Source organism: Podarcis filfolensis, assembly GCF_964270895.1.
Source record: "Podarcis filfolensis genome assembly, chromosome: 4".
In the NCBI taxonomy this organism is placed as follows: Eukaryota; Metazoa; Chordata; class Lepidosauria; order Squamata; family Lacertidae; genus Podarcis; species Podarcis filfolensis.
The window spans coordinates 27,153,681-27,181,402 of record NC_139607.1 but is presented as its reverse complement, the minus strand read 5'-3'; the positions used below and the strand labels follow the sequence as shown (position 1 = coordinate 27,181,402).

The 27,722-nt window shown below is 41.6% G+C and overlaps 1 protein-coding gene and 1 long non-coding RNA gene across 2 annotated transcripts in view; one reads left to right on the top strand and one right to left on the bottom strand.

Annotated features, from left to right (window-relative positions):
* RASA3 (RAS p21 protein activator 3) overlaps positions 1-27,518 on the top strand; it is a gene marked incomplete at its 5' end in the record, with an annotated part of 128,092 nt that extends 100,574 nt beyond the window's left edge. The window contains 16 exons of the mRNA XM_083610580.1: positions 1,428-1,532; positions 2,378-2,534; positions 2,930-3,078; positions 5,294-5,408; positions 7,114-7,188; positions 7,780-7,903; positions 10,161-10,267; positions 12,112-12,189; positions 13,507-13,584; positions 14,848-14,921; positions 17,217-17,323; positions 17,992-18,074; positions 20,367-20,575; positions 21,494-21,597; positions 23,350-23,533; positions 24,996-27,518. Of these exons, the coding sequence (XP_083466706.1) occupies positions 1,428-1,532; positions 2,378-2,534; positions 2,930-3,078; positions 5,294-5,408; positions 7,114-7,188; positions 7,780-7,903; positions 10,161-10,267; positions 12,112-12,189; positions 13,507-13,584; positions 14,848-14,921; positions 17,217-17,323; positions 17,992-18,074; positions 20,367-20,575; positions 21,494-21,597; positions 23,350-23,533; positions 24,996-25,071 (1,825 nt within the window). The 3' untranslated portion in view covers positions 25,072-27,518. The remainder of the gene's footprint in view (positions 1-1,427; positions 1,533-2,377; positions 2,535-2,929; positions 3,079-5,293; positions 5,409-7,113; positions 7,189-7,779; positions 7,904-10,160; positions 10,268-12,111; positions 12,190-13,506; positions 13,585-14,847; positions 14,922-17,216; positions 17,324-17,991; positions 18,075-20,366; positions 20,576-21,493; positions 21,598-23,349; positions 23,534-24,995) is intronic.
* Positions 10,907-27,722, bottom strand: part of LOC310761273 — a 65,709-nt gene continuing 48,893 nt past the window's right edge. The window contains exons 4-6 of the long non-coding RNA XR_014547296.1: positions 23,286-23,441; positions 14,745-17,306; positions 10,907-12,010 (exon numbers count right to left, since the gene is read on the bottom strand). This is a non-coding gene — a long non-coding RNA (uncharacterized lncRNA). The remainder of the gene's footprint in view (positions 12,011-14,744; positions 17,307-23,285; positions 23,442-27,722) is intronic.

Genomic DNA, 27,722 nt, shown 5'->3' with positions numbered 1-27,722 from the left:
TTACAGGACTCCTTATGCTATAAGCATTTCTGATCAGAATGGCTCATTATTTACAAATGGATTCAGTTCTTACCAATCATCCAAAAGAGCCTAAATCAGCCTATTTATTATTATTAGAGACTTGCGTTTGTCTTGTTACATTGTTCAGTAGTGGACTCCAGTCCCCCTCATATCTTTGTCAGGAATTGGTCTATGTGTGGATCATATTAGTGTCCAGTGCCTGATTTACGTATAAGCTATAGCTAGGGGCCCCACTCTCTTGCCCCCCCCCAAAAAAAGGTAAAGAGAAAAAAACCTGGATGTACACTTCCAAAATATAAGATAAAAAACCAATAAAATAAAAGCTACATACAGCAACAGTGTTTTGTGTTGTGTAGGCTCCTATGATGTAAGTAATGGGCCCTGCCTGCGAGCCTGCTCACTAAAATATCACTGGTTTGCTCATTTCTATATACAGTAGTACCTTGGTTCTCAAACTTAACCCATTCTAGAAGTCTGTTCCAAAACCAAAGCGTTCCAAAACCAAGGCACACTTTCCCATAGAAAGTAATGCAAAACAGATTAATCCGTTCCAGACTTTTAAAAACAACCCCTAAAACATTGTATTTCACTATTAATATACTTCTTCTTAATTGTATTTCAGTTCAACTATTACTTTGATAAAATACATATTTTGTTATGTGCAAATGGCTTTAGATACCTATTACGGTAGGTCCATAAATTACCATATAACATATATTCAACACAAAAAACAGTGACAATTTGTTGTTGACAAAGGACAGCTGGACATATAAAGGGCCCCATTACCTTTAGTAGTTTAGGTTTTCATCAAACCTAAATCCGGCCCTGTTAGTGTGTCTTTGTGTAAACTTTCTCTAGCTGTGATAGGTGTGAAGCAAGGCAACCTTCATTATGATTTAGGAGTCGATATCAAACTGTAATTTCCTTTTTTAGCTGTTCAGTGCTGGGTCTCCAACCCTTCCTTGCCTACAGATATTACCATGTAGCACAAGATGTTTTGATGTAATGGCCCAAGACAAATAAAGCCCAGCCCCCCCAAAAAAATATTCAGTAAGTATATAAATATAGAAAATTCAGGGTTAACAAAACTTACTACAAACATACAAGAGTGGAGCAAATCAATCATTATAAAATGGTAAGATGAAATACTGCAAATGCAATTTGCTGCAATATCTGATCCATTTCACTGTCTGCATTTGTGCATACAAATTCTGTGAATGCACCGTGCTATCATTTCCTCCTTCACCGAATGATCCTACAGCAACGCAGACTGTTTTGAACTTTAAAAGATATAATTTTCTGTCTCAGTGGTAGGTTTGGGCAGGGGACAGGGAGATGAAAGTAGTAAAGACACAGACAAACATTTCCTATTTCATATTCTCTCCCTCTCTCTGGTTATGTTACAGAGTTGACCTTTGGAATGCAAGCAACTTGAAGTTTGGAGATGAATTTCTCGGGGAACTAAGGCTACCTTTGAAATTTCTCCGGCAGTCCAGCTCTTATGAAGCATGGTACTTCATAAATATGCCTTATTCTTTGCTTCCTTCCCAATACTTTTTATCATTACAGTACTATAAACTTGGGACACAGGTGGCGCTGTGGGTTAAACAACAGAGCCTAGGACTTGCTGATCAGAAGGTTGGCAGTTTGAATCCCCACGATGGGGTGAGCTCCCGTTGCTCGGTCCCTGCTCCTGCCAACCTAGCAGTTCGAAAGCACATCAAAGTGCAAGTAGATAAATAGGTACCGCTCCGACGGGAAGGTAAACGGCGTTTCCGTGCGCTGCTCTGGTTTGCCAGAAGCGGCTTAGTCATGGTGGCCACATGACCCGGAAGCTGTACGCCGGCTCCCTCGGCCAGTAAAGCTAGATGAGCGCCACAACCCCAGAGTCGGTCACGACTGGACCTAATGGTCAGGGGTCCCTTTACCTTTACTACTACTGCCATCATAGCTACCCAGTTTCAATATAGTAGTTGAGCTGGCAGTATATTGTTCAGTCCACAGCTGCAGCCAACATAGCTCATTTCACTTCTGTGCGATGCTTGTGCCCTGCAAGGACATTCAATGCTCGCCAACTCCCTCCCTCAGCAGAGGGAGCCCAAGAAACTGGTCGCCCTCCTACCTTTGCTGGAACAAGCGGGCTGCCTGCTTCCTCCCTCCCTCCCTAGCCCAGCCACCCCTCCTTATTTCAGACATCGTGATCTATTGCTACATTGTGATGGTTAGCTGGTGATATATCACAATGTCAAAAGCCAGATATCACCCTGTCCAAAACGTGACATGACATTTGTTTGACATCTCTTAAAAAAAACCTCTAAAAAAACCATGTTCTATGTGTTTTTCTCCCATCTGTTAGGTATTTTCTGCAACCCAGAGATAATGGAAACAAGTCACTGAAACCTGATGACCTGGGTTCCTTGAGGTTAAATGTGGTTTACACAGAAGACCATGTTTTCCCTTCAGATTATTACAGCCCTCTTCGAGACCTCTTATTCAAATCTGCAGATGTTGAGGTAAATTTTGCTTGCTGCTTACCCCGTTCCATCTTTATCCTTCACAAATACTTGACATATTACTACAACCATAGGGGACAGTGCCCCCTACCTCTCTGTTAACCATAGTTAACAGATATCGGGTTCTGGAATACGCATTAGCTTCCTGTGGAGGCTTCCCTCCTTGGAGCAAATTTCACCACAGTTAAAGTGTCCCCAAGTTTTTAAGAGTTTTCATTTTACTGCCCTCTTGTGATTAAATCACACAACCAACCCTTGGTAAGTGCCTCATAGGCATCTATGTTAAGTGAACACTGCAGCAAATATATCAGGAGCCTGGCTTGAATCAATAAAAAGTGGGTTAATTCTCTAGAGGGATACAGTCTTCAGAAGCTTTTATTTCTTTCCGTGTTTAGCCTGTTTCAGCATCTACTGCCCATATACTGGGCGAAGTCTGCAGGGAAAAGCAGGAGGCAGCCATACCCCTTGTTCGACTCTTCTTACACTATGGCAAAATTGTGCCTTTAATCAGTGCAATTGCAAACGCTGAAATAAAAAGAACTCAGTAAGTATAGCAGTGTGCTTATTTTGACATATGTTAGACTGAATGGGAAGTGTTGGCTATGAGGCTTCCACTTAAGAGGGGGAGAAAAGAGAGCTCACCCCCCAGTACTACTTCTTTATAAGGGTTAGATAGCAACTATGTGTAATATGAACGAAGGCAGCGGCTGAGAGGGGAGCCCACGGCCTCGGGGTGTGTGTGAAATCTACATGAGAGTCGTTACAGCAGGGGGAGGACAGCAGAATTTTGAACATTGCAGCTATTAGTTGAATGGTTTGAAGAAAATCAAAACACTATTCGTTTTAGGCTAAAACGACCAGACATAGGTTTTTGCTTCGTGGTGCAATTCTTAAGGCGTGTTTATTTAAATGCAAGCACCTATAAAATGAATGAAACCTACTTCCAATTAGTCTTAAGATGCATTTTTTAAAATGGCTGATCTTACTTTAAAAGCCGCCCCCCCCCAAGATTTTGCAGCTTTTAAAATACATTTGAATCCAGAGTCATAGGAGCCAATTCCCATGGGCTGAGATCCCTTCACCCCCAATAAAATATTTAAGGGTTCCAGGTCCCCCCCAGTTCGTAGGCATTGCCATTCAAATGGTGTGTTGTGTTATGTGATCAGTTGTGTGAGGTGAGACTTAGCTCCCCATATTTTATCCAAGTTGGCTCCCCTGCACACCTTCACTTGGGTTTTGAAGGTGGATTTGGTGGGGGGGCAGCCCTATGTATGCTTTTCCTACATTATGTTTCTACTACTCAGGTATTATCCAATCTGCTCTCTGCTTGCCAGTTCAACACTCCTTCCTTTCCTATCTGTCACACTGGTCCCTACTTCTAAATCCCCCTCCACAAAAAAACTCAACTGGAATATCCTAGGGAATCAAAGATTTTTCTTTGTTTCTCTGCTCTATAACAGAGCTCTCTTAAATGCAGAAATTTAAAAACCAGGTTTCCCTGGTTTATGAACTGAGCTGCCCCATATCACAGTCTTATGTGTTGATTTCTTCCCAATACAAAGTGTAAGGGAAACACAAGACAGAAAGCACAGCAGTACAGTATAACTTGCCCCTTCTGATGTTTTCCCGATGTCCCTATTCCTGTGAACAAATCTTCACGCACCCTAGACCTGGTATGGTAGATGGAGTGGCTAGCCTTGGATTAGGACTGGGGAGACCTGGATTAATAGCCCCACTCTTCCATGAAACCTGCCGGGTAGCCTTGGTAAACTGATTTACATGATTAGTGTTAGGAATCAAATGAGATAACCTTGGAGAAGGAAGGGGGTGCAGATGTGATAGATAACTATGACAGCCACAAGGCAGTACGACTGATTACTGTGTTCCATCAGGGCTGCTACTGAGCTGTGCATTTATTTGTCTTACAGCCAGTTACCCAACCATCTCCCTCTCAAAGAGGGAGCTTCTTCCTTCATTTACTTTTTCTAAAAGGATGCTCTTGTTTTGTTGTGCAGGCTTAACCACTAGACAGCTGCTCTTTACTTTCTTCCCACCTTTTCCCTCTAATCCCATTGCCCAGAATAGAACTGGGATAGAAGAGAGCACAGGTGCACCTATCTTCTATCCCGCTGCTGCGATAGAAGAAAACACACAGAATCATAGAGTTGGAAGGAACCCCAAGAGTCATCTAGTGCAGGAATCTCAGCTAAAGCATCTATGGCAGACGGCCATCCAACCTCTGCTTTAAAACCTCCAGTGTGCATGCTTGCTTAGAGCTGGTAGATGTGCACACCAGTTTCCCTGCTGTTTTTAAGACTCAAAAAGGAAAACTATATTAAATCACCTCATTTGGGAGCCATTGCGTGAGCTTCCTAGGAGCAAGAAGTGGATTGCAAACACCTGCTACTTTACTTCCTTTGTTGCATGCTGAAGTCGATGGCTGCCATTAGTCTCTACTTGTAATGAACTCCTAAGGCAGCGGATAGCAATTTTCTTATGCACATCTTAGGTCAGGAATGGGAAACCCGTGACTGTCTAGATATTGCCGGCTGCAGATCCCATCATTCCTGACCATAAATTGTGCTGGTTGGGGCTGGTGTGAGTTGGAACCCAACCGCAAATTCCCCCCACCCGTGTCTCTGGTCTCATTCAGAGAAGATGGTTTATGTGCGTTCATCTGCTCCAACTGCTGCTTTTATTTCATCATGTTGGTGGTTTATCAAAAGAAGGCTAAATGTTTGGAAACCGTTTGCTTTCAGAGACCCAAACACCATTTTCAGAGGAAACTCATTAACTTCCAAGTGCATTGATGAAACCATGAAACTGGCAGGGATGCATTACCTTCAAGTAACCCTGAAGCCAATTATTGATGAGGTAAGAGCACGTTCAAAAACCATGTACAGTCTTTTAAGAGAAGCATGCACATCGTCTTACTAGTCATTGTTCCATGGGGCTTATGCCTAAGGTTTAGGAGGTTATGACAGACTCATGTGGTAGTTACCGTATTTTTCGCCCTATAGGACGCACTTTTTCACCTCCAAAAATGAAGGGGAAATGTGTGTGCATCCTATGGGGCAAATGCAGGCTTTCGCTGAAGCCTGGAGAGCGAGAGGGGTCTCCAGGCTTCGCGCAGCTCTCTGCAAAGCGCGGGAGCCCGGCGCTGGGCTTCCGCGGCTTGCGGAGAGTTGCCTGCATGCTGAAGCCTGGGCTTGCTGAGCTCAGCGCACCCAGGCTTCGCGCAGCTCTCCGCAAGGCACAGGAGCCCGCGGCTTGTGGAGAGTTGCCTGTTCTGGGGGCTGGGGTCAGGGGAAGCTCGGGCTTCCCCCGCCCCAGCCCCATGCCTGGGGGGGAAAATAATTTTCCCCCCCTTTATTTCCCCCCAAAAAAACTAGGTGCGCCTTATGGGACGGTGCATCCTATAGGGTGAAAAATACGGTACTTATCTAGTGAGTCAGTCATAACACTTGAATACCATGGATTTATATGAAATTAATGTTCTGCGGCGCCCCTCAGATGCAAGCCTTGCATTATAAAAGCAAAGCATTTTGATTCTGGATAGGCATATAATGTGCATTAAAAAAAGAAACAACTCATTTGAATTTGTGATTATTTTTAGAGGGTGCACGTGTTCTTGCTTGACACTCTGGCAGCGTTTCATTATCTCTGCCGCGCAGTTAGCCTGTCCTCCTGAAGTTACAAATAAACAGACCACAAATTTCCTTTAATTGATTCAGCACTTTCCTAACTGATCTGCAAATGCCACAACTTATCAAGAAGTTGTATGTGTGTCCCTGCCCCCCCCCCCCCACAACCTTAAAAATAGTTTTGCAGCATTGTTGTTCATAAACAAAAGGGAGATTGGAAAATACTGTTTCCTTAAATGCTTACTTGGTGTTATCTCCTTTTTATCCAGAAACTAATTTTTCAGTGCGGATAATTATGTTCGCATTAGCTGGCTCCTTGGAAACTATGATTTCTAAATTGGTAGCCAGCCCCCTCCTCCCTCCTGCTTCAATTCCTCCACCTTCCTTCATCTGCTCTAACCAAAATACAGGTTGTACACCTGTACACATTTACCTGAGAGTAAATCCATTAAACTCAGTGGGGCTTAATTCTGTGTATAGGTGTGTGCTCTTAGTGTTGTAATGTCAACACTAATTACATATCACAGTGTTTATCTGTAATGTCACTAACCATGGTCAGTTGAGGACTTCCAATCTTAACCAGTATTTTAAACCAGGGTTTGAAGTATGTTTGTTAAATTTTCTTGACGAAGCAGCCATGGTTAGTGATGTTGAATTACTAAGCCACGTGTAAAAACATAAGGAAAAGACAGAAACTCACTTGACTGGGGCTTATTCCTGATTTGGGAACAAAAAAGTTTTGTTTTATATAGCGAAATTAATCTTCAGAGGAGCTAAGAAAAAATTAATTCTATGCTGTAAAAACAAAACAAAAAGCTAACCAGCCCAAAGCTGTTAAATTGCAATTTGTTAAATAAATAACTGATTCTAAGGGGTCAAATCTCACCCGAAGATAATTCAGTATATTGATTTTCAATTATTTCAATTTATTCTAGATTTGCCAAGTTCATAAATCTTGTGAAATTGATCCTGTGAAGTTGAAAGATGCTGAAAATTTGGATAATAACCGGGTATGCAGTTCATTTTGTAGATGAAAGCCCAGGTTTCCAGTTAATTCACTTACTACTGTCTGATATGCATTTAGCATCAGTTGTGTGCTAGGTGCTGTACAGGCCATTTTTTGCAGCTGGGTTAAGCGGCAGTGAGTAAATGTGCTACTCTTCTATACAGTACTGGGCTGTATGATATATCTATAACAGTTTCCAGAAGTTTTCTGGCAGATATTGCCATATAAATACAACCAGAACTGTTTCATATGTTAACATGTCCATATATAAAACAAAAGAACATGCTGATGATAATGTCAGATGATATCTATGTGGGTATTTCACTGCACTGATTCACGCTGGAAAGTTGCAATTTCGAACATGAAAAGTGGGTTGTGTACACAGCGAAACAAAGCAAACAATTTTTTTCCACACATGTAGGATCATTTCACATGTCAATTTTATTTGGGCTTCCTTCATGCAAGCACCTTATTTGTGGGTATCCCATAATACGTGATCTTAGGTTAGAAGTGCTTGCACGGTTGTTTTATCTATTATTATTATTATTATTATTATTATTATTATTATTATTATTATTATTATTTCCCCTCCTAGGAAAATCTTAGGCAATATGTAGACCGGATTTTCACAGTCATTACAAAGTCTGGGGTCCGTTGCCCTACAGTGATGTGTGATATCTTTTTTTCACTGAGGGAGTCTGCTGCCATACGCTTTCAAGGTACGTTCCTGTGTAAAGTTAAAATTGTAAAAATCTCCAAAAAGAATGTTAAGGTGATTATCGCAGTTGCACCAACCAGAACACTACACACTCCTAATGTATGTGCAGTGATTGTGTGCTGCTAATAGCCTGACCAAACTGCGGGAGGCGGTGGAAGACAGGAGTGCCTGGCGTGCTCTGGTCCATGGGGTCACGAAGAGTCGGACACGACTAAACGACTAAACAACAACAATAGCCTGAATATGACGTGCCACACACGGTGTGTGTCTCTGGGGAACTGGGTTCGCGTCTCCGCTCCTCCACATGCAGCTGCTGGGTGACCTTGGGCCAGTCACACTTCTTTGAAGTCTCTCAGCCCCACTCACCTCACAGAGTGTTTGTTGTGGGGGAGGAAGGGAAAGGAGAATGTTAGCCGCTTTGAGACTCCTTAGGGCAGTGATAAAGCAGGATATCAAATCCAAACTCTTCTTCTTCTTCTGTTATGAAGAAGTCAGGCTCCAGTTCTTGAAGAACTCTGGCTCTTCTCCGAGTTATTTCAGCCCGCCAACCCAGTGGTTTCTTTCATTTTCCGTTTTCACCTTAAGAACAGTGTAAGTTGCTGAGTTAACTCTGGTCACTTAAGTTCCACCCCTAGCCATTGACTGAGGGCCGAACTACACATTACTCTCAAGGTGAAGCATGCAGCTATTTCTCTGGTTTTTCTTAAATTAATTACATATATGTATGGAGGGGGCTTGTTCTCAAGACTGCAGAGCATGGGTTGTGGAAGTTTATCCCTGCCCTCCCGAGCCACAGCCCCTTCCACAGCGCCCACCTTCTCATACACAGCTGTGAAGCTAAGCAAAAGAGTTTTCATTTGGGACTTTTTAAAAAGTAAGCCTTATAGCTGCGCTTGTAGCTGCTGTCCCAGTAACAATCACCCCCTCTCCAAGCCTGTAGGTAACTACAGTGGTACCTCGGATTACAGACGCTTCAGGTTACAGACCCAGAAATAGTACCTCGGGTTAAGAACTTGGCTTCAGGATGAGAACAGAAATCATGGCGCAGCGGCAGTGGGAGGCCCCATTAGCTAAAGTGGTACCTCAGGTTAAGAACAGTTTCAGGTTAAGACTGGACCTCCAGAACGAATTAAGTTCTTAACCCGAGGTACCACTGTACAGAAAAACAAGAGCATGAATGCAACACATTAAACGTAACATGTTGCTTGACCAGTGTTAGAAACTAAGATAAATATGCTAGGCGCCTAATGGCTCCTTAAAACAGGGTTACAGTTGCCAAAACCGAATGCCTAGTTGCCATTTGGGGGCTAGACGGCTCAGAAAGTAGTATTTTTCAATACGGCTTTTTGGTTCCTGAAATTCTTTCAGATTGCGCAGATAAAACGTAATGAATAGAATTCTATAGGATGTGTTGCTAGTGTGTGAAAACAGTCAGGATTCTTCCCATGTGTCAAAAAGGGTTACAGTGGTACCTTGGGTTAAGAACTTAATTCGTTCTGGAGGTCCGTTCTTAACCGGAAACTGTTCTTAACCTGAGGTACCACTAGCTAATGAGGCCTCCCGCTGCCGCTGCACTATTTCTGTTCTTATCCTGAAGCAAAGTTCTTAACCTGAGGTACCACTTCTGGGTTAGCGGAGTCTGTAGCCTAAAGCATCTGTAACCTGAAGTGTCTGTAACCCCGAGCTACCACTGTATTTGTGTTTTGTTAGCCCAAAAATGGAAAACAATTGAGGTCCCAACTAAAGAAGAATGGAAACATAAACTGATGGAATATGCGCAGCTTGCGGACCTAACATATAGAATAAGAGAAGAACAACAAAATATGTTTAAAGAAGATTGGAAAATGTTTATTGATTATATGGGGGGAAATTGTGTATACTTGAAAACGTTGGCAGCATTAAGATAAATTCAACAGTGTAACTAAATTTTGATGGATGTAATGGAATACTGAATGGTTTATGTAAAATATGCAGGGATTTGTGCTATGCCAAATGAACCATGGAAAGAGAAGATGGGAAGTCACTGATATTTTAAAGTTGTTTAAATGAATATTCTAAAATGTAAAACAGAAAATTTAATAAAAATAATAGGGGGGGGGGAGAAAACAGTCAAGATCCAAGGATCCCCTGGCATGCACCTCCAGATGGTAGAGATGTCGGGTGTCATCCAGGCAACTTTACTCACTCTTTGTGACTTTATCTAAAGCGTTTTAAGAGGGGAATTGTAATGGGCTTGTGTTCTGTTTTTAAAATTGCAGATGATCCAGATGTTAGGTATACAGCAGTAAGCAGCTTCATTTTTCTGAGATTCTTTGCACCTGCAATTCTTTCTCCAAATCTCTTTCATCTTACACCTCATCACCCGGTGAGTGTTGCATCTTGCCGTCCTCTGCTGGAAGCCCTGTGCTTTGCTTTCCACTGTTGGCAGTTTTTCTCCAGTCTGCCTCTTGAGTAAATAAGGATAAAAAGTTGTGCCTGGTTATGTATACACAACAGATGAATCCTTTTCATTTTGGACATGTCACAAGGTGCAGAGAGACAAGAAGATTTGACTGCAGGGCCTTAAAACCTCAACCAGTTGCAAGGAAGATTCTGTCTCTTTGAAACTCCTTCTCCTCGCAATAGTTCAAGAGCATTAACGGCCAATCTGACAATGTATGATTTGTTTCCATAGCTGTAGCTCTGAACTATGAAACATCAAGGTAGTGGATGGCACAGAGCATTATAAGAACGCTGGGTTGCATCCAGTGATGCCATTCCTCAAATAGGAGGAGTCCTTCCATTCTTTGGAACAGAAGAGGAGGAGGGGGAGATTTTTGCAGCCCCTGAAAATCATCTCCAGAGGGTTAGGGAACTCTTTAGTTTGGGAAGTTGGTAAAGCAGTTAAAACTCCCGCCACCTCCCCTTCCATTAGCGGATGCCTCTGTGTGGCGACCACACAGGGTCCCCGGACATTTGACGGTCTATTGATCCCTGTGCCACCACTGTGATTGCTTCCCCGCTGCCACCAACCCGTTTCTCTCGGGTACACAGGGAGTCCAGACAGTTGTTCACATTAAACCAAATAAGCAAGTTTATTTTATAAGCCTTAACAAGTTTATGGTTTCAGATAATTTTTCTTGTCAGTTTCTTAATCTTAGGTTCTTACCGGCCTATACCTTCCTAATAACTTCTAACTGATTATCCCAACTGTCTATCTGACTCCTCCTAACAGATTCTCTCACTCACTCACATCAAACTGTCCCAACCCACAGACTTCTCCTCCCTCTCTCTTCTCTAACACCTGACTGACTCCTTAATAACACTAACTCTAACTTCTCCCCTTGGGTTCCCACTAGCCAATCACTTCACACTCATTTAACCCTTTCCTTATGACCCAGCATGATGTCACCTAGGAGGGCAAACGCCACACTCTGCCAAATCAAAAACTGTTATGTGGTCAAGACTCCTAGGGCGCTATCAGAACCATCCCTCTGTTTTTGAAGATGCTGTAGAATGCTACCATTCCTAAGAAAATGACAATTATTCCTTTTTCTTTTTTTAAATGAGTAATAACTGCACTGGAAATCATATTTGTGACATGCTGCTAGACCAGTTCTGCTCTCACAATAAATCAAAGAGATCTTGCTAGATAAGAATTGCCTTTACGTGAAACCAAGCTGAGCCCACCACCTTTCAGATGGTGGGCTGGAAACTGCTTTACGCTGGTTATAGGTGAACCCCACCTATAGGTTTATGTTTCTATGAGTTCCTGAACTCTAAAATGAGTTTTAATACCTACTGATATGAAATAAAAATGTAGTAAGTAGATCTTTTACTATGTTTAAAGCACCTTAAGGCTTCTGTTGAGAGCCTAATAATTTCATTTCCATGTTTGTTCCTTCAGAAAGTGCTTTTGAAATGAATAAATAAGAGGTTCTGAAGGAGTGGAGGAACCCTTAGAATTCCCCCAGAGAGATCAGGAATTTATCCAAAGTATTCAGCATGCACTTGCAAATTAGGTGAGGAGGCTGGAGGACCTTGCCACTTGCAAGAGGTTGAACTTCAGCCCTTCCTGTCTCTTCCAGCTTCGTTTCTCTTGTGCTCCAGGGCAGGGAAGTGCTTTATTCTATGTGTAAAATAGAAAAAAGCATGGAAGTGTGGTGCAGCATTTGTGGTCTCCTGCGCTCTTTAACTATAATACAATGGTTTTCTCCTTTTCCTTTTCAGGATCCACAAACCTCAAGAACTCTGACGCTAATTTCCAAGACCATACAAACATTAGGCAGCTTATCGAAATCTAAGTCTGTAAGAATTTTGCATTCTTTCCCCCTTCCCTTTTCTGGGTTCTTGGGCATTCCCACCCACCTTTTAAATGTGTGTTCAATTGATTATGATGATGAAACACTTGGGGCACAGCGCTTCTCTATGAGGGCACAGCATCCTTGTAGAGACGGATCCTCAAAAGAGAACGATAGAAACCTATGTCCTCTCCTCTCTGCATATGTGCGGGCAATGCGCCAGACACTTCTAGGGAATGCCAATTCCACCTCCTGTATCCCCATCATCCAGCCTTCCCTCTTTAGTTGGTTGTCACATGAATATGAGCTCTAATGTTCCTAGACCAAGGAGGGAAATGCACTAGGATATGTATTCAGGTATTCAAGGAGCATGATCTGTGATCTAACAGTTCCCTGGGCTGGTGAAATAAGTTTCTGAGAACTGCTTCATGTGACCACTCAACACAGCCAGCCATTTTTTTTCTTGCCGTTGAAGTTTGCTTCTACTATACACACCATGTAAGGAGTCGGTACACTCATTTGTGGTGAAGCCTTGCAAAACAAAAATCACATTTGGCAAGAGAAAACGGCAACCCAGGCCAGCAAAAGTGGTTCCTGCATAATTTGTTTATTTTGCAATAATATTGCATGATTGTAATAAAAACTTCTAAGCAGTTTGCAAAAAAACAGCCTAAAAATTAAAACATTCAAATTATCAATAAAAGACCATTAAAAACAGGTATATAACAACAATCTATTGGTAATTAAAGTCAACAGGAAGCAAAACAAGTTTGGAAAACCTGCCAGCATTCTCCATATCGGGATTGGCTTGCCTAAACGAAAATGTTCTAAGTAGGCTCTGAAAACAGCACAAGGAAGGGACCTGCCTGATGTTAACAGGCAGTTTCAGAGTGGAGGTGATGCCACACTGAGAGTGTTCTTAAAATGAGTACACATTGAGTTCATACAGTGCGTCTCATACAGGTACAAGTACACATAGAGTTCATGTGAATTGGTCCTGAGTTTGGCCATTAAATTGCTTGTGGACTGCATCTTTTGCCTTCTCTACCAAGCCCCGATTGCCAGTTTAGAATGAATGGCCAACCTGAGTAAACAAAGTTTGAATTATATCCAAAATTTTAAAAGAAATGTCTTGATTTGTGAACTTGGCATGTGTACCAGTACCTCTGCAAAAAAATAAAATAAATTAGTCTATTCTACAAGGAAAAAAGACATATGTCCATGAATGTATGAGCCTTAAGCCTTTTGCTGACTTTGGTGTTTTGAACTTCTGTGTAAATTGTTGTATTTCAAGATAAAAACCTGATGGTGGTTTGTATTTCAGGCCACTTTCAAGGAATCATATATGGCTACATTTTATGACTACTTTAATGAGCAGAAATATGCAGATGCAGTCAAAAATGTAAGTGTTATCAACAAACTCTTGCATACTTTGTAGGCTTAATAACATTAGCCAGTTGAATAAATACTTAATTAGGTTGCATATCTATATCCTGAAGAATCAGCTAAAAATGAAAATTAAGCATGCTGAAAGGGAAAAGGTTGAAAAACATGAGAAGTATATCCATGATTTTGCTTTAGGACATAGATTTGAGGTTTTGCCTCCATCCATAGGCCTCTTAAGGGTTACAGCAAGCTATGTGGAAAACACATTGTGGCCTAATTATTAGTGCCATACCAAAATCTGCCCTCTAGTTTCTGAAACGTTTTCTGCAGGCGTGAAAAAAGCTTCCTTTTTATGTCTTCTCAGGGTGTTCTAGAATTTCTTTAGATTGCTGGTGAGTGTGGGGTTTTGAGTTTCACTTGCCATTGCGAGGTGGCCAAGGGTGGTATGGGTGTTTTTCTTTCCAGTAAACATTTCTCCAGCAATCTGCAGCCTCCCTGGCTGCCCTCACTTTCCAATATTTTTTTTGAAAAAAACTTGGGAGGAGTTAATTCATGGTAACTTTGAAGTGCAGGCACCTAGGAAGGTTGCAGAGTGCAGGTGACCGGGGGATGATTTGTAGATACAGACACCATTTGGTGACCTAGAAATTAAGGTCAGCACAACAAAAATCCTGCATCCTTCCCATGATATAAAAGTATGTATCTCCCCTTCATAATCGATCAGCAACTCATTCAGGCAGCAAGCCTTTAGATCACATATGGGTAACATGCAGGCTGCACAACACTGTTGCAGACCTTCCTTAGGTTACCCAGCTGCCGCTACCACCTCTCGTCCCATGCTGGCAATCACGCCCCCCTCAGCCCACCAAACAACTGTGGGAGGTGTGATATAGAGCAGACAATATTGAGTTAGGAGGACCAGCCAGTCAGTTTGCTATGACCTTTGAGAATGTCTGAAGGAGGTCTCTGTGAGGGGAGTTAATTCTGTGTGTACACATATGTTTCTGCAAATGTTGGCAGAGCCGAAGGGCTGAGTTATATATCCGATGTGAAGACCTACAATATGATTCAGCGTAAGGCTCTAATCGCATTTAATTTGGACATGGATCTTTGATTTGCTTGCATATAAAGCTTTTAAACATTCTTTTTCTTCTCATTAAATGTCAAATAATTAACCTTGTGAAATTCAGGCATTTCCATTTGTGCTTTTTTTTTATCAGCTCTGCCAACCGGTATCAGTATGAAATCCTTATTTCATATATATATTTTCTCATCCAAGTTCTTAGATTTAATTTCATCCTCTGGAAGAAGAGACCACAAAAGTATAGAGCAGGCGATACTACTTAAAGAAGGGTGAGTATGCATCAGGCTTTAAAAACAAAACCTGGAGCAAATTCAATTAGTAAATAGTTCAGCACCTGCTTGGGGTGGAACATAATTCCTTTTTTTTTGTAGTGCTCTCTAGTATATATTCATTAAGCAAAGGGAAATTTCACTTTGTCAAAATAGGAGATGCTACCAAATTGTTAGGGATGGAAGTACCTTAGAGGATATGATAATAACCGAAAATACAAGCAAATTTGTTTTCACATTTTCTGAGTTACCTAAAAGCTGAATAAGTGTACATGATAGAAAGCTGCCTATTTCTGAACATAATTTGAATAATTTTCCTGCATCTTGTTTGCCCCCTAAGTTAATTTTTGTCTTTTAGTTATTTGTGCTCATCTTCCTTTTGCTTTTTAAAAATAAGTTTGTATGATTTTCGTAATTGTCCCCTCCTAACTCTTAAATGTGAAATTTCTACATCTTTCTTTTGCTTCTGTCTGATTTTTTTCTGTCTCTCCTTGCTTGGCCTGCTGTGTTAAGGACTCTTAAACTAACAGTAAAGAAAGTTGATGATAATAGTTCATGCAGGTAAGATGGTGAAGGCAGTTGGTACTTAGCCACAGCTACCTGTCCATGGCAATATCAAGAAAGCGTATTCAACTGGGGTGGGAGAAATTTGGATATCCATGCAGGGTGACTGAAAAATCAGATGGGGATGTTTTTCTTCTCTATGCTGTATCAGTACCTACTGAACACGCAGGAAGGTGCCTCATCAAAGGACATTTAGCATTCATTCTTAAAAATCCATTAGAATCGGTGTGGTTTTTCAGTCGGAACAGCATTCCAGCATCTCTCAGTTGGCCCCCAGAAGTGGGGGGAGAGACCTGACCAGCCTCAGCAAAGCCCTGCTGCACCTCTGGCTCACAAGGAGACCCCCCCCCCGCCCGGAGCCCAAAGGGGAATCATGTACGGCCTTTGGAGAGGGGTCTCCTCGTGAGACGGATGAGCAGCGGGGCTTTCCTGAGGTTCTTCAGCCTGACTTAGCTGTGATAGGGCTCCTCTTTGCTACTTCCCATCAGAATCTGCTGCTGTCGTCTTCAAGACCACTGTATTTGGGTACCAAGTCCATATGACACTACAGTGTAGGCGGGACTTGTCACGATTGCCTCTCCTTATTACCTCAAGGATTGTCTGGAAATGTTTTTGTATGTTTGGGTTTTACCTGAGTTTTGGTAGTTTAGTCCATCCTGAGCTGGAAGCTTTGATAAGGATTTTTTCTTGCTGGTAGATGATACAGAGTTGACCCGAAACATTTTGACATTTCTTTCCTGTTCCGCCCCTGCTTTTTTAAAAAAGCTTCTTCTTCTTCTTAGTTTCTTATTTTTATTTACGTTTCTGTACAAGAACAATCAAAGTGGCTTTCGTGATTTCTTAAAACTGTGATTTATCTTGAACCGTTCTGTGCCCAAGTTAAATTACCTTTCAGACTGGTTACGAAATGGTTAGAGATTACAATCATTCAATATCTAGTATGATCCCCTACCATCCTAGATTCGTATTTTCATGATCCCTTACACTCATAAGTTGATTAATCATAGCTAGAGTACTTTTATTTTTAATTCAGAAGTTAGAATGTAGTCAAAAGTATGCTCTTTGCTTTCGCAACATTGAGTGCACTGCAAAATGGTTGGGTTGGTTTCTTCTTTCCTTTCAACAGCCACTCTTGCTTTCTAACTTACCAGATAAAAACTACCTGTGCAACAAGTGACTTGGTGTTTATTTACAAAATTCTACATGCTCTGTATTAGAGTATGCTGACATAGCCATTACTTTTAGCGACTGGGCCTGTCTCTCAGAACGAATCAAAGAGAAAAGCAGGGTAGAGAATATTTGAAAGTTTAAACAAGAACACATTTTACTCTACAATGTGCATGCAGTTCTACCAATGCAGAACATCTGTGGGCAATCACTTCTTCCATAAATTTTCCATGCCAGCAACTTGCATGTGGGAAAGTTTCTTAATTACCCATGTAAAGTACTGGTTTGAAACGTGGATGTTTTCAAACGTGCAACCCCCTGCAAGCAATATGATGTTGTTTAGTTATGTAAGAGGAGTGACTTGTTAAATGGATGTACTAAGTGTTGCCTGGAACCTTCCTAAAACTGGACTTGGCACCTATTGGTTAAGCCTATTCCATTCAGTGCATCCTCATTGTGGCATATGTCACAGTGTCCCCTTGTCTCTGAGGGTACAGTCTCTTGCTTACTACCAGGGAATATAGATATAAATATAAATAAAAATATAATTCTCCTTTGCAATAGGTTCATGATCAAGAGGGCACAAGGTAGGAAACGATTTGGTATGAAGAACTTCAAAAAGAGGTGGTTTCGACTTACCAACCATGAATTTACCTATCAGAAAAGCAAAGGTATTAAAGATGCTGCCATTTTCATTAACGCTTAGCTAATTTAAATGTTTATAATGATGCAAAATGCAGTGCTGGTATGCTGTTGTGACGTCGTACTCTCTTCTCTATGGTACAAAGGAAAAAGGACTCATTTCAATGCATTTGAGGATGTGTTTTTTAAGCGTTTTCCTTTAAAAGCTGAGCTTTTATTTACTCGCTGCGTTTCTATCTAGTTCCTGTGGTGGTCATAAAATCAGTGTTTAAGGATAAAAGCACAATCTGGGGGAGAGGAGGGTGGCTGTTCAGGTAGAGTGCTACAGTTGGTCTCTGCTCATTATGATCAGGCGCCAGTTCCTAGCAAAGGGCTGGCGTGTGTCCTCTGCCATCCTTTGCCCTTGGTTGTGGGCTGTTTTGGCAAACGTGGGGGAAGCCAGGGGTCTCTGAGTAGCAGTGCTTGGACTCAGACGTGCAGTACAGTTACTACAGAAAGGATGCTGTGGAAGCCTTAGCCCGAGGCAATGTGCCCCCCCCCTTCATACCAAGTGTTTCTTTTAAAGCAGAGGTTGGATGGCCATCTGCCATGGATACTTGAGATTCCTGCACTGTGGGGGGTTGGACTAGATGACCCTCGGGGTCCCTTCCAACCCTACAGTTCTCTGATCCTGATTTTCTGCATTTCCCTACTGCAGGTGACCATCCACTGTGCAACATTCCAATTGAAAACATTCTGGCAGTAGAAAAATTGGAGGAGGAGTCCTTCAAAATGAAAAATGTAAGCTACTCCCCCCCCTCTTTCTGTTTTTAAGAACCATGTCTTTATTAATGTCAGCTTATGTCAGTTCTTGTAGAGAACAGGTGTTTCAAACACAACCATGTCAGGAATCACAAGACCACAGCAAGAACGCCTCTGCTCCCGCTCTAGCAACAATATCCCAAAATACAGCCCATTCGGATGAAATTGTTACAAACCTTGGCTTGCTTATAGTTGATCTCTTCTGTAATAACTAAGTTTATGATATCTGAACTTTATGTAATTGTGGTGTTTTTGAAATTGCCCTGGCTTACATATATGGGGGTGAAATTCCACCATTTAGTCTTGGAGAGCATGCATTGTACAATACAAGTCAGAGGAGTTGCAGAGTATAAATGCAACAAATCCCTCTGGTTATTTCATGAGAGTGCAGAGACGAAAGTTTCTGTGTGAATTCACAACCAATATAAACGCGCCTCTTTTATCTGGAAGCGTAAATCATGAGTTTCATGTTTACTCTTGTGCATTTTTTGTATATTTTTATAGGGTGGCTGGGGTATACATTTTTTACATTTATATATATAGAGAGAGAGAGCACGTGCACTAAGCAACCAGAATAGTAGCACTTCCTTTGCAAAAGCTTGATTTATGAATTACATTATACTACCACTGTTTTTGTCCCACATAGAGATTTCTCAGGAGACAGATGAGGTGATCAGGCACTCCCATTTCTTTAAGAACTTGCCATAGTTTGCTGTGGTCGACACAGTCAAAGGCTTTTGCATAGTCAATGAAGCAGAAGTAGATGTCTTTCTGGAACTCTCTGGCTTTCTCCATAATCCAGCGCATGTTTGCAATTTGGTCTCTGGTTCCTCTGCCTCTTCTCTCTATGTGGGACAAGAAGCTACAGTTAGAACTGGATATGGAACAACTGATTGGTTCAAAATTGGGAAAGGAGTACGACAAGGCTGTATATTGTCTCCCTGGTTATTTAACTTATATGCAGAATTCATCATGCGAAAGGCTGGGCTGGATGAATCCCTAGCCAGAATTAAGATTGCTGGAAGAAATATCAACAACCTCAGATATGCAGGTGACACAACCTTGATGGCAGAAAGTGAGGAGGAATTAAAGAACCTTTTATTGAGGGTAAAAGAGGAGAGCGCAAAATATGGTCTGAAGCTCAACATAAAAAAACCGAAGATCATGGCCACTGGTCCCATCACCTCCTGGCAAATAGAAGGAGAAGAAATGGAGGCAGTGAGAGATTTTACTTTCTTGGGCTCCATGATCACTGCAGATGGTGACAGCAGCCACGAAATTAAGAGACGCCTGCTTCTTGGGAGGAAAGCAATGACCAACCTAGACAGCATCTTAAAAAGTAGAGACATCACCTTGCCAACAAAGGTCCGTATAGTAAAAGCTATGGTTTTCCCAGTAGTGATGTATGGAAGTGAGAGCTGGACCATAAAGAAGGCTGACCGTCGAAGAATTGATGCTTTTGAATTATGGTGCTGGAGGAGACTCTTGAGAGTCCCATGGACTGCAAGAAGATCAAACCTATCCATTCTTAAGGAAATCAGCCCTGAGTGCTCACTGGAAGGACAGATCGTGAAGCTGAGGCTCCAATACTTTGGCCACCTCATGAGAAGAGAAGACTCCCTGGAAAAGACCCTGATGTTGGGAAAGATGGAGGGCACAAGGAGAAGGGGACGACAGAGGACGAGATGGTTGGATAGTGTCTTCGAAGCTACAAACATGAGTCTGACCAAACTGCGGGAGGCAGTGGAAGACAGAAGTGCCTGGCGTGCTCTGGTCCATGGGGTCACGAAGAGACGGACACGACTAAATGACTAAACAACAACACCACTGTTTTTAGATTATATTGTTTTCAACGTTGGGTTTCATGTGTTTTGTTTTTAAAACCGTGTAGCCAGTTTGTTTTCTATGGTACAATGGTGGGATTTGTTTAAATAAACAAGCATTTTAAATCCTAAACTGCTTGTAATTAAATGAGAAGAAACTGGGCATACTGAACTGTGACTTTCTGTGAGCCGTGTCGGCTTGTTCTTCTAAACAGTTGTAAAACATCAGGCGTTTTTATCATTGCAACAAACCTGTGTTAGGTTGATGGGCCTAAAGCTACCTATTGAGCTTCATCTCTGGGCAAGGATTTCCTTGGCTTACGTTCTTAACTCTTTTACCCCATACTGTCTAAAATAGGGTCCCCCTTCCAGGTTTCTTTCTGTAAAAGATAAGAATTTAAGCGGACTTTCTTGTTGGTCATTGGTTGTTCTTCTGTCTGCCTTTCAGATGTTCCAAGTAATTCAGCCCGAAAGAGTTCTGTATATCCAGGCAAATAATTGTGTTGAAGCCAAGGACTGGATTGATATCCTCACCAAAGTTAGCCAGTGTAACAAGAAACGCCTCGCTGTCTACCACCCCTCGGCATACCTTAATGGGCACTGGCTGTGCTGCAAAGCGACAGCAGATAATACCCCTGGCTGTACTCCCTGCACTGGGTAAGGACTTTCTAGGATATATTTCCTGTTCTAAATTTGGCTTTGAAGCAACTTGGTGATGAAATGTGTATCCTGCAGACGTCTGAAAGAGAGAGAGAGCTGATTCTAAGTGGTAGGAAGCTGAATCTATGTCAGCGTCCAATGCAATCACTTGTTTTCTCAGCCTGGTTTTCCCTGCCTGTTTACACCACTTACAAATCTCTGTAGCTAAGCGATATAGGAATAAGAATGAAAATGTGCTGCTGGGTTTTTAGTACAAGACAAGTAACCGCAATGGGACGGAATGCTAAACCATGGTTTAGTGCAAGGGTGCTGGAGTGGATTTGTCAGCCACCTGACATCAAACCCATGTAGTCAAAACAAAACCTGCAGGCAAAGCGCCAACAATCAGCTGATCATTGGGTCTTGCAAAGCTAGATTATTCATATTCACATTTATGCAGATTTAACCAATTTATCCAACTGTTAATTAAGCTCTCGTTACTAATGATTCACAAGCTGAGCTAAAAAGACATGAAAATACTTATAGACATTAAGCCACCTTCTGGCTGGTTGCAAATGATATGTTATTTTAATAAGATTCTGGCAATAGGAATACCCCACACTATTATGGTTCAGTTTTGGAATGCCTCTCCAACTGAATGATAACTTTTAACTTTAATACCCAACATTAGCTGTACTGAAGAGTAGACCCACTGAAATAAGCCATTGATTTCAGTAGGTCTGCCTTGCAAACAATTAACATTAGATATCGCCCCTTCTCTTTAAAATTGATTATACTTCCGTTATCTCATATTGTACCATTTTGAAATCTTGCTGTTCTGTTAATCAGATGCCCTTTTAAACCATAATGGAAAAGTAGAAACCCTCAGTTTCTTAACATATGATTCTTAAAGTGTTATTCTAAACTATTCTGCAGGGGCCTGCCAGCAAATATCCAATTAGACATAGATGGAGACAGAGAAACTGAACGCATCTATTCCCTTTTCAATTTGTATATGGTTAAACTGGAGAAAATGCAAGGTGGGTATACAAATGAATCATTCCTTTGTCTGTACATGTCATTTTAAATTAAAATTAGATTTTAAAGAATGTTATTTATTTACAAAATCCTACGACTGTTAAGCTATACACTGCAGGTAGTTTGTTCAGAATAGCAAATGATACCTTTTGGTGTCTGCTTCAATATTTCACACCTGTTTTCTGTGATTATTTTGTTCTATGCTTGGTTCTGCATTTTAATAACATAAAAAATAAAGAAAAGAAGCAGCTAATATATTTTTGTAGTACGCACTTCTCTTATCTGCTAGTATGCCTGCATTTCTCCTTAATTCTTTTAGGTCTCAATAGACTTCTTTTTGCACATTAATCAATGAAATCTGAGTGTCAAGCAGACCGAGTATTCAATGAATGTAAAAGGAGGGTAGAAGAATCACATGACCACTGCGTTTTTTGGCATTCTAGAAAGCTATTTTTGAACAGCAGTTCAGCCAAACTTCAGGTTCTGCTTCAGCACAGGGACAGAGGCAGGATATCTTAAGCTAAAATATAAATATAACTTTGTAGGATGTAAGCCAATAGTGCCAGATATATTTAAACTTCCTCCGACCCCATGTAATTGCAAACCTGTGACCTCTTTCCATCTCTGAGCTGGCCATCCATTTGCCCTTAGTTCTCTGCTTTGAATACAAAAAGCACTTTGCCAGTGAAGAACTACTGTTGCTTCAGGCACTTGTGTGCTCCTTAGGAACAAGTTAATCATATGACTGGCCTTTGCATGATCCCCACCCCCCTGTATGCAGCCATGGAGGACCCTGGGTCAGGAATGGGACTATAGCGTCCACCATAGTCCCAATCCAAATCGTTCCCCCACTACTGTGGCTGCCCTTTACCCTGACAGCAAAGCTCCCATTGTCACCAATGGGAGCTTACTCCTTGATGCAAACAGCAGGCATGGGAGGGAAGTGTTCAGAACAGGCCTGTGATAGGAGCAGGAGGACTCATTCCTTACTTTGGCCCAACATAGATAAGTGTGAAGAGCAAGGCAAAAAGCAAAGGCATCCCAATGCAATAGATAGCAGGATGAAGCATTTCATTCCCCACACACGCATGCAAAAGTCGACAGCGCCCGAGACTGCTTTGAGAATAATTTGGGTTTACACACACACACAAAATATTTCAGCAGTATGTTTGCTGACTTTTGCCGAAATGTGTTCAACCCAAAGGTAGCTCTCCACCTGAATCCATCTTAAATGAAAGATTGGCTGCAATTATTCCCTATTCCAGATATTCACATTTGTAGTTGTAGCTATTAGTTTGCATGGATTAGGCAAATTAATGGAAAATATGACTTTCAATGGCTGTGAAAACCATGATAGCTAAAAGGAACCTCAGGGTTCAGAAGTAGTGTCTCTTTAAACATGAGATGCTGGGGACACATTGTCAAAGGCTATTGTCTTCGTTCCCTATTTGCGCGCTCCCAGAGGCATTAGATTGCCCACTGTAGACATATCATATATAACTGCAGAGTTGGAAGGGCCCACAAGGGTCATCTACTCCAGCCCCCAGCAATGCAGGAATCTTTTGCACAACCCTGAAATTAAGAGTCTCTTGCTCTACTGACCGAGCTTCCAAGACATGCTTGGCCCCTGGGCTGAACTCGCAGAGCTCTTTTTAAGTTTGCTTTGGGGTGTGTGGGGGGGGTGTCTTACCACTTTTTGGTGATGCTGTTTGACCTTCATGAGAGCTGGATTTTTCTTCATCTTTTTTCAACAGAGGCTTGTGGCAGTAAATCTGTGTACGATGGACCAGAGCAGGAAGAGTATTCAACCTTTGTTATCGATGACCCTCAGGAGACCTACAAGACACTAAAGCAGATTGTAGATAATGTTAAAACCCTCGAGCAAGAACATGCCCAGTACAAGAGGGATAAATTCAAGAAGACAAAATATGGAAGCCAGTAAGTGTGGGTTGCTCTGGGTGGCTGTGATCTTTAATAATGCACAGAAAGCATTTTTCAGAGGAAATGTAGCTTGGTGTGTTCTACATCCAGACCTGGCTAGTCATTCAGGTTGGAGAAAGTTGCAGTTCAAATGCTACAGCACACATTTCGCCGGCAGAAGACCCCAGGTTCCTTCTCCAGGGAGGGCTGGAAAACTCTGAAGAGTTGCTAAACACTCCGTGTAGAGCTAAATGGAGCAGTGATTTGACTTTGACAAGGCAGCTTTCTATGTTCCTGTGCCAAGCTAGGCAGTTCAGCCCCCACAATTCACCACTGCCCTTTCCTACTCAAAATATAAAGGTCCTCAACTTCCTGCCTGCAGACATTTTCTATGCAGTAGAGCACCCTCCTGTAAAATTACTCACGGGCTCAGGGTATCCTGCAGTTCTCACCTTGCTCCCTGGTCCTGGGCCGCATCAATAGGAGTATAGCATCTAGATCAAGGGAAGTAATAGTGCCACTGTATTCTGCTCTGGTCAGACCTCACCTGGAGTACTGTGTCCAGTTCTGGGCACCACAGTTCAAGAAGGACACTGACAAACTGGAACGTGTCCAGAGGAGGGCAACCAAAATGGTCAAAGGCCTGGAAACGATGCCTTATGAGGAACGGCTAAGGGAGCTGGGCATGTTTAGCCTGGAGAAGAGGAGGTTAAGGGGTGATATGATAGCCATGTTCAAATATATAAAAGGATGTCACATAGAGGAGGGAGAAAGGTTGTTTTCTGCTGCTCCAGAGAAGCGGACACGGAGCAATGGTTCCAAACTACAAGAAATAGATTCCACCTAAACATTAGGAAGAACTTCCTGACAGTAAGAGCTGTTTGACAGTGGAATTTGCTGCCAAGGAGTGTGGTGGAGTCTCCTCCTTTGGAGGTCTTTAAGCAGAGGCTTGACAACCATATGTCAGGAGTGCTCTGATGGTGTTTCCTGCTTGGCAGGGGGTTGGACTCGATGGCCCTTGTGGTCTCTTCCAACTCTATGATTCTATGATTCCTGCCAAAATGCCACCTGCAGTATTATCTGGTTGCTTCCCCTGCCCCTCGACTATCTAAAACGAACTGCAGCCTGTAATTTTGGAAACCAAAGCTGTCTCTTGTTCGCTTTCACGAGTTCCCACGACGCTGTCACTCAGGCCAGATCTCTTTCCTAAAGCGTGTGTGAGGAACTGGTCTTCCCGATGTTGCTGGACTACAACTCCCATCATCCCTGACCATTGGCCATGCTTGCCGTGGCCAATGGGAGTTGTTGTTCAGCGACATTTGGAAGGCCAAAGTATCATGACCTAGAGGGTGAAAGGTAAAAACCCTTCTCCATTTTGGGGGTTTGTTGTTTCACTTCAGGTCTGCCTTCTTCAAATCTGCAGCTTCAGAAGCAAAACCTCCCTGTTTTCTCCTTTGTCGCTTTTCTCCTCCTTCTCTAGGGAACACCCCATCGGTGACAAGAGCTTCCAGAGCTACATCAGGCAGCAGTCGGAAATCTCAGCGCATTCCATTTGAGGTCTGAAGGAATTTACAAGGCGGTGCTGTTGACGGGTCGAAATGAGAGAAAGGAAAAGAATGAAATGAACAAAGAGAAGCCAACCAGTAGCGGGGTGTACCTACCTAAACATCGAGCTCGCTGAGGCTTGCTAAGTGTTTTCTCTCTCTCTGTCTCTCTCCAAGAACTGTTACAATAGTTGCTATGCACTTTATTCATCTGATAACAAACAGATGAAGGAACTCTGCCTTCTAGGCAATTTTCATTGTATGTGTTGTGTTTGAGCTGTTTTTTCTTTTTTTAAAAAAATGTTGCTCTGGTTTCTTGGAATCTAGTGATCAGTTCAATGATCAAGGTGTGTGGATTTCATATTGACAACTTCCACAGTCCTGTACATGGTTGAGAGCATTCTTTTAGATTTCTTATTTTTTGGTTGCTGACTACTTTCTTTTCTATGCCACACAGCAATTAGCGAAGGCTTTGCAGCACTTGCTTTTTATGGCTATGTTTAAAACTTAAGCGGAGATTAGCTCTTTTTTGGTTTTTAGTGCAGTCTCCCCACAAGCAGGTTGAAAAGCAGGGTATTTTGGTCTTCACATCAGCCGTGTAATATTTGGTTAAGAGCTGGCTTTTTAAGGTAAAATTCTAATATTTAAATGGTACTCTTTGATATTTTTGAGATACAAAATCGTTTCCACCAAGGCATTCTGTCGATTTCTATTTTTGCTATATAGTGGTGCCATTAAGAATAATGGAAATTAATTCAAAGTGTAAATAGTACAAGAATACATGGAAGACTGGTCCTAGAAAGTTTGGTTTGCATTTCTGAATTACTGCCTCTTATTTGTTTCCATGTTCCTAAGGGCCATTTACAATGCAGCAATTTTTCTATATCAAAAGTATTTCCATGTAGAAAAAAAAGTGTTTGTGCCGTGAGCAGTTTGTCATGTGCGATAAGAACACGTGTTCTGTTTGAACTGCGCACATGCTGAAGAAAGCAGAGTTAAAATCAATAGTTGAAAGTGGTCTTGCTGTGTAGCACGGTAGCCCTAAATTGTTTTTGAACCTCAGCAGGTTCTTCCTCAGGGAAATTTTGAAAGAAAAAAAAAGCTAGGAACTGCTGTATTCTCTCATAATAACTTTACCAGAGAGATTTGATTGCTGCAAACTAAATACCAATGCATTTCAGACAGGGAAATGGATGCGACGGAAGTAGACTCCTGCATTCTGATTCTCTCTACCACATGGTTTGCACAACCTACAAAGAAGTATTATCCACGTAGGAAAACATTCCTTTTAAAGCAGGCTGAAGATGAACAGAGCTGTAACTTAAGAGTAGCTTGTTATAATTAGGAAATAGTGCTGCCTTAACTCTGCAGGAGAAGAGTGTTGGGGGGAAGGGCATACAGAGTCCATAACAAAAAAGTTGTAAAGGCTTTTTTTTTTGGACTGAATTATGTTTGAAACTGAAGTTCATGTTCTCCTAGCACTACTCGATTGTTTGGGACGAGAGTTGTACTTTTTACAAAAGTGTTTCAATAATAGAGATGTGTTTCATTTTTTTGTTTTGTTTTAAATTGCATCGATACAAAGGTGTATCTTGTTAATATGCGTGTAGATGAAGTGGACTGAGTTATAAACCTCATAAAAAAACAAGTAAATGTTGTCAAAGAGGAGGAGTGAAGATGACTTGTGTGCATGTGTGTGTGATGTATGTATGTATGTAGTGACTGGGATTCAGACGAAGTCATACTTAGGTCTCATTGAAATCAGTGTGAAAAAATAATCTTGATTATCTGAAGTCCCATGGATTTCAGTGGACCTAAGTATAATGAACAGTGTTGATCCAACCCTGTGTGTCTGTGTGAGTGTGTATCTATCTATCTATAGATATATGCACACACAGTATATTGCTGTTTAGCTATATGTCATAGCCTCCTTAAAAGTCTGGTTCAATGCATGCTGGGCTTTGATGAAAGTCTAAGTAATGTAACAGAAGTTATGGCGTGTGGGCGTATTTTTGGACCATAATTAATGAGCTTTCAGCTTGATGAGAAGATTCCATACTTCTGCATAATAGCAAGTCTGTAATGTTCGCCAGGCACTTGAAGCAGAAAAGAAATATAGAAAACAAATGTCGGCAATCCAGCCCCACAATGCTCAAATCCCATGGAAAAATGGAATGAGAACTTTTACACAACCTCTGTTTTTTAGTGGTTACAGATTTTATTCTTCTTAGCATTTGAGTATATTAGAAGCCTATGAGAACTGATATCTTATCGGTTGCCAACAGGAAGGCTGGACAAAGAACTGTACTATGTGCCGTGAACTGCCATTTGAATGCCAGTCTTGTTTTTTTGTTTTTTAAAAAAGTGTATTTGTAACTTAATAGTCTTTTAATTAAATACTAATGACCTGCAATGTGTGTTCTATTTGCCAATTAAAAGAAGTGTTTTATTTCTGAAAAGTGTATGTGTGCATATGTTATACGCTAAATAGTGCCAGGCCTTTTTTTTGGAAAGGAAAGGCTGATGCTTATTGCATTTTTCTAAGGTACAGCAGCAAAAAAGTTATTTGTAGTTGGAAAGGCTTCGAGCTTTAATCTAGGAGTTAAGCACCATTGAATTCAGTGGGACTTCCTTGCAAGCAATTAGGGTTGGACTTGCACTGT